The sequence below is a fragment of the Desmodus rotundus genome, chromosome 12 (genome assembly GCF_022682495.2).
Source record: "Desmodus rotundus isolate HL8 chromosome 12, HLdesRot8A.1, whole genome shotgun sequence".
Taxonomy (NCBI): Eukaryota; Metazoa; Chordata; class Mammalia; order Chiroptera; family Phyllostomidae; genus Desmodus; species Desmodus rotundus.
In genome coordinates this window covers 5,525,828-5,540,440 of record NC_071398.1, presented here as the reverse complement: position 1 = coordinate 5,540,440, position 14,613 = coordinate 5,525,828, and the positions used below count along the sequence as shown (strand labels likewise).

The window sequence follows — 14,613 nt, the reverse complement described above, 5'->3', positions numbered from 1 at the left end:
TTCATGTCAGGACCCTACTTTTATCCAGAATAATTGTTATACATGATCATTACGATGGCTTAGAATAATGTTTAAATTTATAATCGGAGGAAAAGATTCATGCAATAATTTTTAAATTCTTATTTAATGTTTTCGTTATATTAAATATAAAACTATTTAAAGGTTAACTAATGGGTGGGTTCTTCAATATGACATTGAAGATATCATGTATAAGATATGTTATAATATATGATATATCGACATTATTCCTGGACTGAATTACCTTATCAGCTCATTTGTGCTGTCTGTCCGTGTGAAGATTTTAAGGCTGTTTCTGTGTCATTGGTTTTAGAGAATGCAGCTCCATGAAGGGAGGCCCAAACAAAAAAGGCATCGTTGCAGAAACCCAAATAAACTAGACGTTAATAGTCTCACTGGGGAAGAGCGTGTTCAGCTGATTAACAGAAGAAATGCCAGAAAGGTATTTATCTGTATTTGTTGTTTTTTTATATGGATTCAATATGAAAGAGATCCCTAAAACAGTGTTCATTGTGCAGTATTTTCTAACAGGTCTGAACATGGTTAACCCAGACGATTTGTAGGAAAAGGCATGGATTAAAATTTTTCGTAGTCTGATTTCATGTATTTGGCTATGCTGTTGAGTGAAAGAAGCAGGGCACCTGGCGTAGCCATGCCTAAGCACTGGCACGGCACGTGAGCTCTACATCTAAGGAGGTCCACAGGAGACACTTTTGTCCTCCAGAGCGATGGGCGATGTCTGGGGACATTTTTGATAGCTACACCTTGGGGGTAGGGGGGTGGGCGTTGAGGCGATGGTGGGGGAGGGCAGGGGCAGGATGCTGTTGTCCTGGTAGAGGCTAAAGATACCGACAGACTTCGTGCAGTGCGTAGGAGAGAGCTCCTCACCTCAAGTCCAGAACGTCTGCAGTGCAAAGGTTGGGAAACCCTGATGAAAAGGGGCTGCACTCCCATCATAGCTGTGACTTTCATATTTATCACTGTAATTTTACATCAGATGGCTGTGCAGTGCCGTGTTCTATTAAAATTGGCATATTATGCAATCTTTTGGTAGATGGAAATAAAATTTCTTAAACAAAGGTCCTATAGACTGATGGTACTTTAGTCTGTAAAGTACCCCTTTTAGACTTTATAAAGTCTATAAATGATACCCCTGTACTTATCTTGCTCTGTTGATTGAATGGTAAGACTTACGCTTTTCGAGTCTATTTCAAACCAAATGTGGCTCAATATTTGTTTCCCCAAGTTGTTTGTGTTAATGTTTGGGTTGGTATATGTCTCTTTTACCTCACAGAGTAAATGATGGAACACTGTGGTGCCATTTTTAAGCTTACAGCTTTGATATTTTTATTCTGACAGAGCAAGCAACAAAATAAGAAAGAAAAACTGGCCTCACAGTTAAGAACAGCAAATTTCACATTGCGTTTCGTCACTCACAGTTAAATTGCCTCACCTAGTTCATGCTAATTTCCTAGTTCTCGTTTGCTCTGGGTTGAATGACCTCACTGCTAGTGTAAAAATACATAAAATTCCTTTAATTTCTCAGAAGAAAGATTGGAATTGGAAGAAAACTATTTTTAAAATGACAGTTTTAATATTGTTGTATGTACCAACTCATTAAAATGAATACTTAAAATGAATACTATTTTTTCTTCAATTTTATAGAGACGACTTAGCTTTGTTAGTACTTTGAAGTGATGTCACAGATGCCTCAGGGAAAGAACAAGATGCCATTTTTAGTAGCATTTTATTAATTTCATGCTTGCATGGGCTATGTTACAAATCTTCGCACTTACAGTGAAAATGAGCATTACTGGGTATGAATAAATTTGTTTTAGCCAGTTTTAAGGAAGTGGAACAGTTTTGTATTTTTACTTGTCATGTTTAATATTAAACACTAAATTTTATTTTTAATGTGGTAACCTGATAAGGGGCCTGTTCATTTCCCGTAATTTGTAGAGTTCTTTATTGTCCTGAGTCTCCAGAGTGTATAGGCTTCGCGATTCATGCGTCACTAAGGACAAGAATCTGCCTGCCAAATTCCCCATGAGCTATCCAGAGGGCCTGTGTTTAACTTGGAGCTCAGTGAAGGGGATACGAAAAAGAGAAGGGAACAGAAACTACAGACTAATGGCTATAGGAAATACTAGAGAAGAATACTTATAGGTATTATAACTGACCATATTAAACTCTGTATATATCCTATCAAAATATGGTATGTATTCGTTCAAAGAGATGTGGGAGGTAAAATTACTCAAGGAATAGCTAAACCTCAAAGGAATATTAAATTAGTAGGTCCAAATCATTTAAATTTAAATCATTGAAATTGCAAAATATTTTGTTTCGATTTTATACTAATTCTATATATAGTTTTTATTTTTTCAAATTTACTTATGATTAGTTGGTTATATCACTTTCCACACACAAAGGATATGTTTATTTTTATATTTTGGGGGAGTCAGCTTGCACAATATTATAGAGGAGAGCACGGGTTTTTGAGACCTGAGTTTGAAACCTGATGCAAATACTTACTAGTTTTAAGCAACATAAAACTTCAATGAGGCTTTGTTCCTTCATTTGAAAGACAGAAATAATACTATCTCGAAAGTGTGTAGTGAGAACTAAAATAAATTACACACTTAAAGTCCTTTGCACAGTACTTGGTACATAGTAATAATAGTAACATTTATTATGTGCTAGAGACTCTGTGCTGAAGCACTTGAACTGTATCATTTTATCACCACACTCTATGAAGATAAAATGTTACTCCCATTTTATAGATAAGAAAACCGAGGCTCAGGAGAGACTTATATGTTGGCTTGAGTTCCTTAACTAGGTATGCTGCCTATCCGGCACAGTGAGTGCACAGGAAATGGTAACCATTTTACTGTTCTAGTTGCTGTACTTAAAACACTAAAAATTTCCATTTCCAGAAGTTTATACAGGGGTGGGCAAAGGGGGGTTAACAGTTGTGAGTACATGAGTTACAGAGTTCATTCTTGTATTATTATTTATTAATTATTGTATTATTTTCCATATGAACAACTGTAAATGTACTTTTGCCAGTTCCTGTATAGTATTTTAATAGAGTTGTGGTAGTTCTTTTTGATATAATAAAGATTGTCAAAGGTTCAAAGAATATGTGTTTTAAAGATAAAAATTCTGTATAAACTGAATAAAACCAAGACACATCTCCATATTTAATAGTGTTTTTAAGTGTCTAACAGTCTTTTTTGTTTACAGGTTGGAGGTGCATTTGCTCCTCCTTTGAAAGATTTGTGTAGATTCCTGAAAGAAAACTCAGAATATGGAGTCGCTCCTGAATGGGGAGACGTTGTCAAGCAGTCTGTGAGTATTTCATAAACACCAACTCAGACGTCATTTAAAAAATTAGATGCCACTTAATCATATCTCAGATTGAATTTATGATCAACAAAATAGTATTTACACAGGTAATAGAGCTTTTTAGTTCACAATTTTTATTTTGCACAACATGTTAACAGATTTCTCAGATGCTTCTTCAGTTAGAATGCAATATCAATATATACTGGTCTGTTTTCACTTTAACTTCTAAGATACTATTTGAACAATGCCATAAATGTAGTCACAGATGTGGGGAAAGAAATACATAAAAGGATATTTGTCATTATACAGTAATGAAAATTTGGAAAAATGCTAATGTTTCACCCATATCTTTAGAAAACTGTAACTATTTTTGAAACTGTATCTTAGAAAACCATCTAATGACAAGGGAGGGAAAATTCCCAGTATGTTAAATAGGATAGTAGTTCAGCTCTTGAAATAGTGAGGCCTAGCCATGTGGTGGATGCTGAGTGAATAATAATTACTATTTGTATAGGTGTCCATATGAGAAGTGCAGGATATAAAACTATCTTCAGTATAGTTTTTTCTATTTTACTTTAGAAAAGAAGGTGGGGAGAATTGTAGAATTTGCATGTATGTACAAAAGAAAAATGGAAGCACACATCCTGAAACATCTCTCAGTGGTGGACTTATGGATGAGGTGTTTTTCATGCATTTTTTTATTGTCGTGTTTTCTGCAGCAGACCCTAAAGCTTATTATATAAAGACAACAAATAAGTTCCATTCAAAACAGAATTTCAAAATACCTGCATCAGGGTCTGTTAAGCCACTATCTAGAGCCGAACTGTCGCAAATGGTAGCCTGTAGGCCTGTGTGGCTACTGAGCACTTGAAATGTGGCCAGTCTGGATTAAGATGTGTTGTAAGTGTAAAACACTGGCTTTCGATTTTGAAGACTTAGTTTGGAAAAAAGAATATAAAATGGCTCAGTAATCTTCACAGATTATATATTGAACTGATAATATTTTGCTTATGTTAAATAATTACTAAAATTAATGTCACCTATTCTGTTTTACCTTTTAATGTTGCTACTAGAAAACTTAAAATTATATATGTGACTTATATTTCTGTGGGACAATGGCTGGTCTAGAGGGTCTAAACTAAAACTTCTAGGGGTTTTAAGTCTGAGAAAATCACGGGCGGGTGGTAAGAAAGTAGTATACTGTAGATTGTTTGCCATTGTCCTGGAAGAGACGCTTCCCAGTGTCTGGTCTAGAGCTTCCGAACTCCTAAAACTTCCAAGAAAATCATGGGCAGATGATAAGAAAGTAGTATAGGTTGTTCTCCACTGTCCTGGACTTGATGCTTCCCAGTCTTCAGGTGCTGCTGCAGTTCTGAGCTAAGTGATCTTTCCCCCTGTTAAGGATCTTTTTCAGCTTGGCTTTATCCTTTATTCCCAAAGTGATAGTCCAAAGATTCATATGAAGCATCTTATTTTAACCTTAACCTCTTACTGCCTCTGTCTGTTCCTTATTGTTCTTCCAGATCAGAAGAGGGGCACTTGTTTAGTCGTCCACAACATTGGTGACATAAAACATGTAAGGGTGTGGGAGTAACCCTCTTGGGAAATTTTCCAGAAATATTCTACAAATGGATTCCTACCAATATGGAGGAAGGCTAGAAGCTTGTTTTTGCTCTTATGATAAAATGAGAGGTGGAAGATCTGTTTGAAGCCATTTCTTAAAATAATCTGACATCTCTTGCATAATTGATTATATCATACACACTAAGTTTATTAATAATTACCTATTTTAATAGGTTGCTTGTATCACAAGTTAATAGCTATTGATCTTAATATAGTTATTATTCATGGTTTTTTCCAGGGGTTTCTTCCAGAAAGTATGTATGAACGTATCCTCACTGGTCCTGTTGTGAGAGAGGAAGTAAGCCGGCGAGGGAGACGGCCTAAAAGTGGAATTTCGAAGGCCACGGCAGCGGCGGCGCCCGCAACTGCCGCCAGTGTTGCAGGCGGTCCTTTGTTAGCCAATGGATTACTTCCAGGTATGGATCTCACAACTCTTCAGGCCTTACAACAAAACCTACAAAATTTGCAGTCACTGCAAGTAACCGCAGGGTTGATGGGAATGCCTGCTGGCCTTTCTTCTGGAGGAGAAGCTAAAAACATGGCCACCATGTTCCCCATGCTGCTGTCAGGAATGACTGGATTACCAAATCTGTTGGGCATGGGAGGACTCCTGACAAAGCCTACTGAATCTGGAACAGAAGAAAAAAAGGGAAATGACTCTAAGGAGCTAGAAGGAAATAAAGAAAGGACAGAGAGCCAAAATTCAGAGAATGGTGGAGAAAACTCTGTGTCAAGTTCTCCTTCAACATCCTCTACTGCTGCATTAAATACAGCTGCAGCTGCCAACTCCTTAGCTCTTAACCCACTGTTACTCTCTAATATACTTTATCCAGGGATGCTTCTCACTCCAGGCCTTAATCTTCATATTCCAGCTTTGTCCCAGCCCAATACTTTTGACGTACAGAAAAACAAAGGCAGTGACTTAGGCTCATCGAAGTCTGTCGAAGTAAAGGAAGAAGATTCCAGAATTAGCGATCAGGAAGAAAAAGGGGGAACTGAGCCAAGCCCTCTCAATGAAAACAGCACAGATGAGGGTTCAGAGAAAGCCGATGCTTCCTCTGGATCTGACAGTACATCGTCGTCCTCCGAGGATTCAGATTCTAGTAACGAAGACTGATCCCCAGACTACGCTTAAATTGTGAACTGGTTTTGGGTTTTTCTTTACCTATTAATTGTAAATACCCCCGTGTGGAGCGAATCCATCTTACTGACCGAACATTTCAGTTATTTGTTTAGAAGTGCAAACTCCTTTCAGAGACGTTTTGCATGTAATATTTCTTAAGATTCATAAGTTTCTGAACTCGTATGTACTATCAAATCCATAAAGGTGTAAAATTACAACAAAAGGCATTATAATTTTGTTGGGGGTTAATTTTATGAAAATTATGCTCAATAAGAGTTGTATATTTAATATATTTGCAGTGAACACAGAATACTTTATGCATATTACTGATTTAATTTGAATATAGTTTTACAGCCTCCTTGACACCTATAATTTACAGATCAAAACTCAGCAATAATTTGGGCAGCTAATGAATGTCATGAAAGCTGTAGAATCTACATCACCATTCATTGCTTTAATTACATGAAAATGCTCTAGTGTTTTGATGCACTGCTGATGTTTCCAATTCAGGTACAAGTGTGTTTGAAAGAAGAAATAAATTTCCCAATCAGCCAATTTAACTGGCTACCTGTTACCTCAGCTGAGTTAGTTTAGGAAGTTTACATTCATTTCTAATTCTATACTTGTTTTCAGGGGTTTTTTAAACACATCCTCTATATCATGTTAATCTGGCAAGAAATACGACTTGCTTTTTGCTAAGCTTAACTATGATATTAGTAAAATTGAGTCAGAAAATAATCCTGTGTCATGTGACATTGGCACCCTCTAGACATACTTAGTTTGAACTTTTTCAAAGTCTGGCCTCCTATTAGAAATAACTATGTCTCAGATGAGTGATGTCTGTTTCCAGGGTTCAGAAAAGGCAAACTCATGAAATGCCACTGAAAAGAACTTTCAACAAAGCATACTTTATGTAAAACAAATTGTTTGCTTTATTTGTGTAGATTTCTATTTGTGTTTTACATTATGGTAATATTCCAAAATGAACAGATGATAGTGGTTAAGTGATATGAAAACAGTTTAAATTTATCTTGGGTTTCTTCTAGGTGTAAGCAGACTAAGTGTTGCCCAGAATCAGTGTTGGGTGTTCAGTGTATATTAAATATACTGAGTCGCCCATTTTGAAAATGCACTTTGAATAATCTCAAAAAAATTATGAGTTAGACCCCTTAAAACACAAAATGAAGCCCAAGGCTTCTGATCAGTTTCTTAGAGCCCTTTACCATGTAAACTTTTCTGATATTTGGTTTGTGATACAATTTTTCCTTCTAAAGCTGCTATTATTCTGACAAGGTAGAGGTCCAGGTTCACCTGCATATACATAGAAAACAATTAGAACTGAATTGGTTGTAAAATACTATTCATATCCTAAGAAGAGATAAATGTTAACATTCTTCTGCTACTTGAATAAATCAGTGATGAAATTTGCGAGGGGATAAATTTAGAGGGGAAAAGGTTACTCCACTTCTCTTCCACAGAAAAAACAACTTTCAGTGTGTTTCTATGATAGAACTCTGTTGCTTTGTTATGAATTAAGCAATTATATTGGATTTTACAAGACTTTTCCCAGTCAATTGTTTCTGTATGTAAAATAACCAACCCCTTATTAGAGAGACAGTGTTATATGTATTTACAAAATTATGTGAGTTCCATTGGGATGGTATTGATTTTTGTATTTTTCCAAAATAGTACTTTGAATTGATAGTCCTTTATGCAATGTCTTAGCAATAGTCACTATAATGCCCATCCAGGAGAAGTGGGTAGTAATCCTTCATCATGAAAATGATATATTACATATTTAGTCTCTTCCCTTTGCAATATTTATTGCACTTTTGTTTAATTAGAATACACCTATGAGATAGCCAAAGTTTTTCAAACACAGTGAACTGAGGTTGCTGGTGGAGTATTTCAGCACCATCCCGACTTCCCGTCCCTCACTCTGCTTCTACCCACACGATCTTTATTCCTTTCTTTCCCCGATTAAAAAAAAAAAAAGGAAAAAAAGCCCGAGATCTTGTCACTAAAATCTAATTTATATCAAATTTATGAGATAAAGGTATTTTCCTAATTAATGCTCAAATGAATTTGGTTAACACCTACCTTAGTGATTCTCTTTCTTCTACATAATAAGGCAATTGCAGTTTTAAAAGTGTTAAGGCAGATAGGAACTTTAAACATTCTCTTGGGTTTCAAGATACTTCAATTTATTATTGATTGGGGGAAAGTTATCCAGGTATCAGGTTAAAAAATGCAGATATGGTTGTATAAAGTTAAGGGTTATAAGGGAAAAAAGTCAGTAGAATTACATAATACTAAAGTTGCAGTTGAAAGGATATCCAAGTATGTGTTGGTAGTTACTAAAAGAATTATAGCTGTTATTGCCTTGTATTTATAGCCCTTGTTTCAGGTTTCATGACACGAGTCTTAGTCCAATTTTTCTTTTGGACATTTGCAATATTTACCAGTTGTGTTTTGTGTAGTCTGAATTTGTTTTCTGTAGTTGAGCAAACGTCTTAAAAAGTCATTTGTAATTTATTAAATTACTTTCTATGATGTTCTATAGAGCAAATGGAAGTTTAATTATTTTTTATTAAACATATTCTTTGACTACCCATGATGTCAGCCTCTGTACATGACAATACTTTTTTTAATTGACTTTTTATATAGCTAATTTATCTTGAAAGTTATGAAAGAAACTATAGTCCTAAATCTTTAAATGGAAAGTATACTTGGTGAGAATTTTTAAGAGACAGAATTTGGCAATAATTAAATTCGCACTGTTACTATTTCCTTAAGTTTTCTTCTCTGAACCTTAAAAATAATCCAGAAAGACTCAGAGAGATACCTAACTTCTTAAAGGGGTTCATTTAGAAATCAGTTATTATTTTTTCACGTGGTCTTACGAGTTTCTCGTCATTGCCATTGTTGATAGTGTTTTGTAAGCATGAAAAATTTGTTTTTCCTCTAATTACCAAAGTAAAACAGTGGAGTCTCATTATACACTCATTTAACTTGAACACATTCAACTATTCTTTTATGCTTAGAAAACCTCTTTTTCTTTTTTCGTACAATATAGCATGTAAACACAAGCCAACTACTTCATCTAGTGCTCACCCAGAAGACCAGTAATCTACCCTGATGCTGGAGGAAGAATTGGCCATGGTGGATGTTTTTGAGAGAAGATACACTATAAGCTTATGTGTTCTGTATTTTGTGAGCTGTAGGAGGGAAAAGAGTGATATTTGACTACAGGTAATCTTCACCTTATACAAGAAATTTAGAATTTAATTCCTATATAAATGTAACTCCAGTACATAAGCTATTTATTTTTAAGGGCAGAAAAACACAGAAGTATTTAAATCATTCATGAACCCACTGTGAGATAAAAATACTGTTGGTATAGATTTCCAGTCTTTTTTTTATATGTATGTTATATACATGTGGTGGGTTGATTAGTGCCCTACAAGAATTTATGTCAATGGAGAACCTCAGAATGTGACCTTATTTGAAACCAGTCTCAACAGATGGAATTAGTTACGATGCTGTCGTACTAGATTAGGGTGGGCCCTAAATCCAGTGGCAGGTATCAGAAGAGGAAGGGGCACACAGAGGGGGAGCGATACAAGACAAAAGGCAGAGACTGGAGTGATGCAGTGACGAGCCAAGGAACACCAAGGGTTGCCAGCAGCCACCAGCCAGAGGAGAAGCGTGGAACGGATTCTCACTCAGAGCCCTCGGAAGGAGCCGCCCTTGCCAACACACTGATTTCGGACTCCTGGCCTTCAGAACTGTGAGAGAATAAATTTCTGTTTTAAGCCACCCTATTTGTGGTCATTTGTTAAGGTAGCCCTAGGAGACTAATACATTTTCCTATTAAGTCAGTATTATATGGGGCCTAATATTTACTCTTCTGCCCTTGATGTACTGACCTATGTCAATAAGTATCCTGCAATGTGATTTTTCATCCTGATAATTTAGTATTGGCTCATACTGACATAATTTATTTAACCGAGTACTTAAAAATAGACATTTGGGTTTATATATGCATTTTTTTTGCATCTATCCCTAATGACTTCCTTTATCCCTGAAGTGAAAATACTTCCTCTGTTTTTAAGGTTTTTGATTTGTGTTGCCAAATTTATAATGATGCCATTAGTAGCAATTTATACTACCGTTAGCAGGGTACATTTTGTGAATGTTCATTTACCCCAAATCCTTACCAATACTGTGTATTGTCCTTTGAAATAACATTTGCCAAATTAATAGGCAAAATAACATCTTGATGAATTTTTAAATTCTTTTTCTTAATAAAAAACAAGACATGCATATTATGGAAAATCTGGGGGAGGGGAAGGGAAGTAGGGAAAGCACAAAGTAAACAAAATCCCCCATAATGCTGTACACTCAGATAATTGTAAACTGTCGGGTCGTTTTTCTTTGCAGATACATATTATATATTATTTTAATAAGAATGGAGTTATACTGTACATACCATTTTGTAACCTTTTTTTCATTTACTATATCATGGTTATCTTTCCATGTCATTAAAGGATCTTCCAAAACATTTTCAAGGACTTTCTGATTCTAATATGTAGACAGCATAATTTGTTTCATACCCAATTATTGAGCCCCTACACACACACACACACACACACACACACACACAGGCTTGCGGTCTCTCGTGATGCACTCCTATACTTCCCTGAATTTCTTTGGTTTTTTTTTTTTTTACTTTACATTGGACAATTACTTGTTCTAGGTCTGTTTCACCCATGAGCTCACAAGCTCTGTGAGCACAGCGAGCGTTCTTATCTCATTCACTACTACACCCTCAGTGTTTGCCGAAGTGCTGACATGTAGTAGGCCCTGACATTTGTCGAGTACTTGAATGGATGGATGCATGGCAGGCTTTCTGGCTGAAAGAATGAATGAGAGACTGAATAATCAGGACCCAAGCACCAAACCTCTTAATAATCAATATTGATTTTTTAATTGAGATGATTGACCTTGTATTAATTTTAGGTGTACAACACAATGATTTGATGTATGGATACATCGTGAGATGATTACCATAATAAGTTTAGTTAACATCCATTACCACACAGTTACAGTACTTTTTCGTGTGATGAGAATTTTTAAGCTCTACTCTCTTAGCAACTTTCAAAAGCACAACACAATACAGCATGGTCACCATGCTGTACATTACATCCCCAGGACTTAATAATTTGGGCAGTTTGTACCACTGGACCGACCACCTTCACCCGTTTTGCCCCGGCCGCTCCTCCCTGCCCACCTCCCCAGTCTGTTCTCTGTACCCATGAGTTTGTTTTTCGTTTTTTATTTTTAGATTCCACATGGGAGGTCATACAGGAATTGTTTTTCTCTGCTTGGTTATTTCACGTATATATAATGCACTCAAGGTCACAGATGGCAGGATTTCCATTTATATGGCTAAATGACATTCCATTGTGTGTATATATATTTTTTCTTTACCCATTCATCCGTTGATGAACTCGGGTTTACATCTTTGCTACTGTAAATGATGGTGCCATGAACACGGGTGATTTTGTTTCCTCTGGATAAGTTCCCAGGAGAAGAAATGCTGGATCATATGAAAACTTCTGTCGTGCAAAAATATACACAGGAAGGTTAGTAGTAGCTTTTCTCATAATCACTAAAAACTAGAAACAACCTGGATGTTTTCCACTGGTGAATGGATAAATAAAGGTCGGGACATTCATGCAATTGATAGGGACTTAGCAATAAAAAGGGACAAATGACCTACCCATGCAACAGCGTGGAGAAGCCCAGTCACAGGTTACATAATGTATATTACATTTAGATGACATTTTGGAAGATTGGGAAACCATGGGGCAGAAAACTGATCAGTGGTTGTCGGGGACTGTGTGAGAAGGGGCTCACTACCAAGGGGCACTAGGAAACTTGGGGGGACGGGAATGTTCTGTATGTTGGTTGTGGTGGATATGACTATTTGTCAAAATTCATAGAACTGTACACTTAAAAGCAAGTTTCACTGCTTGCAAAGTATTCCTTAATGAACCTGACATAAAAGTATAAACAGGATATTTAAGAATTAATTTGTACATACATTTTTGATGACAGGAAATATGAACGATCAAGAGCAGACTTTCAAAGCACAAAACAGGATAAAATTGTGTAGGTATAGTGGGCATACGAGGAGGAGAAATAGGAATGATATAAAATTTCTAATAGTTAAAGTCCTGCAAATGTACTTTTAAAATGGAAGATAGTATCAAGCTATGATATTTAGAGTCGGTTGACTTTGAAAATATTGGTATTAACAAGCAAAGCATTCATGATTTATTACCATAAATTTTACTTCAATTACATTGTTTTACTAAAATTGGTAAAGAGAATTTTACCTCTGAACAAATCAATTCTTTCATCTAGTAAAGTGTTGATGGTGTCCAAAATAAGCAATATACGTTATTCTAAGATTTAATACCCTCAGTCTAAATATAAGGAAAGCACTAGACTTTATTATAAACTCATTTACAAATACTTAGAAGGCAGTAGTGCTTGCCCTGGATCACTTATGTCAGCTCAGAAAAATCAAACCCAACTCGAATGACAATTTCACTGCAGGATTTACGCACAGGGTTTCGTCTGGTTTCATTTCCCCACGTCCTCCTCTCTGCCTTCAGGCGTCCTCACCTCTATCCCTGGCTCCTGCTCAAGTTTCCCAAAACTCTGGCTTTTGTCCCAGAATTTCTCGTCCTCAGTTCACATTGCCTTCCCCGCTCCTTAAGCATGAAAATGTTGCATACTATACTCATTTGTTAACCAAAGAGGACTGGGAATAAACTGATTCAAGTGTACCTATAGGAAAAGAGAAAGCAAAATAAAAATAAAACGGTAAAGTTAATTGGGTGACTGGGGATGGTACAAATAAGTCACAGTGAAGACATTGGCCTTGGGGTTGGGGTGGGGGAAGGAGTTACTGCTTTAAAAAAATCCAGTATTTATTTAAATGGCTCAAATACAATTTAAACTCAGCAAAAAAAAACTAGAAATTAGGAGAGAGGACAAAAATGAACTTCGGTAGACAGCCCCCTCCTATTCTTATTTTTTAAATAAGGACACCAAGGTGATGAGTCTTCTTTCTGCTAACAGCTTGGATATTAAACAGTCCCACGTATTTTCTTGGACGCTTTCTTATGAAAAGAGCCCCGCGGAATGATCTAACGATGGGGAGGTTCTTATAACGTACAGAAGCCGCTTTTTAGTTCAGCCCAGGTGAGACTAGGTGAACCGATTTGTAAAAAAATTTTTGACGCTCCTGGGCCTCCGAGCCGAACTACATTTCCCAGCAGGCCGTGCTCCGAAGTACGGGTGCCTACGTGAGGTCACGCGCGGTCAGTGCGGCGCAGTTGTCTTATAAGCGGCAGACGGGCGGGCGCTTCGCAGTTTGAATGGCTAGGGGCTCGGCCCTGCTGCTCACCTGAAGATCGTCTGTCCAGGAGTGCGATATGCCATCCGGAGGCGACGAGTCGCCGCCACCCCCGCCACCCGCTCCCGCGGCGGCCAGCTCCGAGGAGGAGGAAGAAGATGAGGGAGAGGCGGGGGGCGCCGCGCCGCCGGCCCTGTCGCCCACCCCTCAGACCCAGCAGCGGTTCGAAGAGCTGTGCTGCCGCCTCAACATGGACGAGACGGCACGGGCGGAGGCCTGGGACAGCTACCGGAGCATGAGCCAGAGCTACACGCTGGAGGTGCGCCTGCGGGGAGTGGGGGGCACAGGGGAGGCGGGAGGCGAGGGTCTCTCCGGGCCGAGCGGTCGCACCCGCCGCGGGAATGGGACTCCTGGTGGCCCCGGATCGGGCGCCGCGCACCGACTCTCCCACGGGCTCTGCTCCCCTCAGTCCCGGACTCCTGGCTTTCGGAAAGCTCCTGGCGGCCCCGAAGGCGACTCTCGCACTCCGGCTCTTCCCTTTGGGGGTCCGAATGGGAAACACCTGTTGCCCTAAGGTAGCCCTGTGCTGGGGGCGTGATGAGTCGTTTACGACCACCTGGTTGGCGGAACGAACAGGTGCAGTTGTCGCGACCGCAGGCAGACGGGGAGGGACCTGCTGGGGAGAGCAACCCGATTGTAGGGCTCTGGTCTCCGGGTCCAGTCCCTCGCCTGCCGAAGCGGACCGCCTTTATCCAGGCATCGCCTCCGTCCGAGAAAACGCGCTCCGTTTCGGGCTGTGCGTGTGTTCGTGTGAACTGGGGGAGTGTTTTCCAGGGCGAATGAGATGCGTTTTCCGCCTCCCTGGGTATTAACACACGACCCCCTTTGTCATTAGGCGGGGGGTGGGGTGGGGGGGGCAGCGACGACCTTGACCATCTTTTGGTCGCCGCAGGCGCTGCACCGGACTCTTGAGAGTGGCGGTGATTTAGGCCTGTTGTGTCCCCGCCGCGGGACCGGGCCTGCGGAGGAGAAAAACGCCGCTTCCAGCCAGTGAGGCTCGGCTCTCGCAGGC

The 14,613-nt window shown here is 38.7% G+C and overlaps 2 protein-coding genes across 18 annotated transcripts in view; both read left to right on the top strand.

Annotated features, from left to right (window-relative positions):
* Positions 1-9,928, top strand: part of CHD9 (chromodomain helicase DNA binding protein 9) — a 116,442-nt gene extending 106,514 nt beyond the window's left edge. For 16 of the 17 annotated variants that reach the window (XM_053915963.1, XM_053915960.1, XM_053915956.1 and 13 more), the window contains 3 exons: positions 332-460; positions 3,262-3,366; positions 5,225-8,719. In XM_053915963.1, coding sequence (XP_053771938.1) covers positions 332-460; positions 3,262-3,366; positions 5,225-6,103 — 1,113 coding nt within the window. In that variant the 3' untranslated portion in view covers positions 6,104-8,719. Of the gene's footprint in view, positions 1-331; positions 461-3,261; positions 3,367-5,224; positions 8,720-9,185 lie in introns of those variants that run through there. The other variant, XM_053915964.2, reaches the window with a different exon arrangement.
* A 3,581-nt stretch (positions 9,929-13,509) lies between these two features.
* The window catches only part of RBL2 (RB transcriptional corepressor like 2), a 35,634-nt gene continuing 34,530 nt past the window's right edge, over positions 13,510-14,613 (top strand). Inside the window, exon 1 of the mRNA XM_024551440.4 lies at positions 13,510-13,860. Within this exon, the coding sequence (XP_024407208.2) occupies positions 13,621-13,860 (240 nt within the window). The 5' untranslated portion in view covers positions 13,510-13,620. The remainder of the gene's footprint in view (positions 13,861-14,613) is intronic.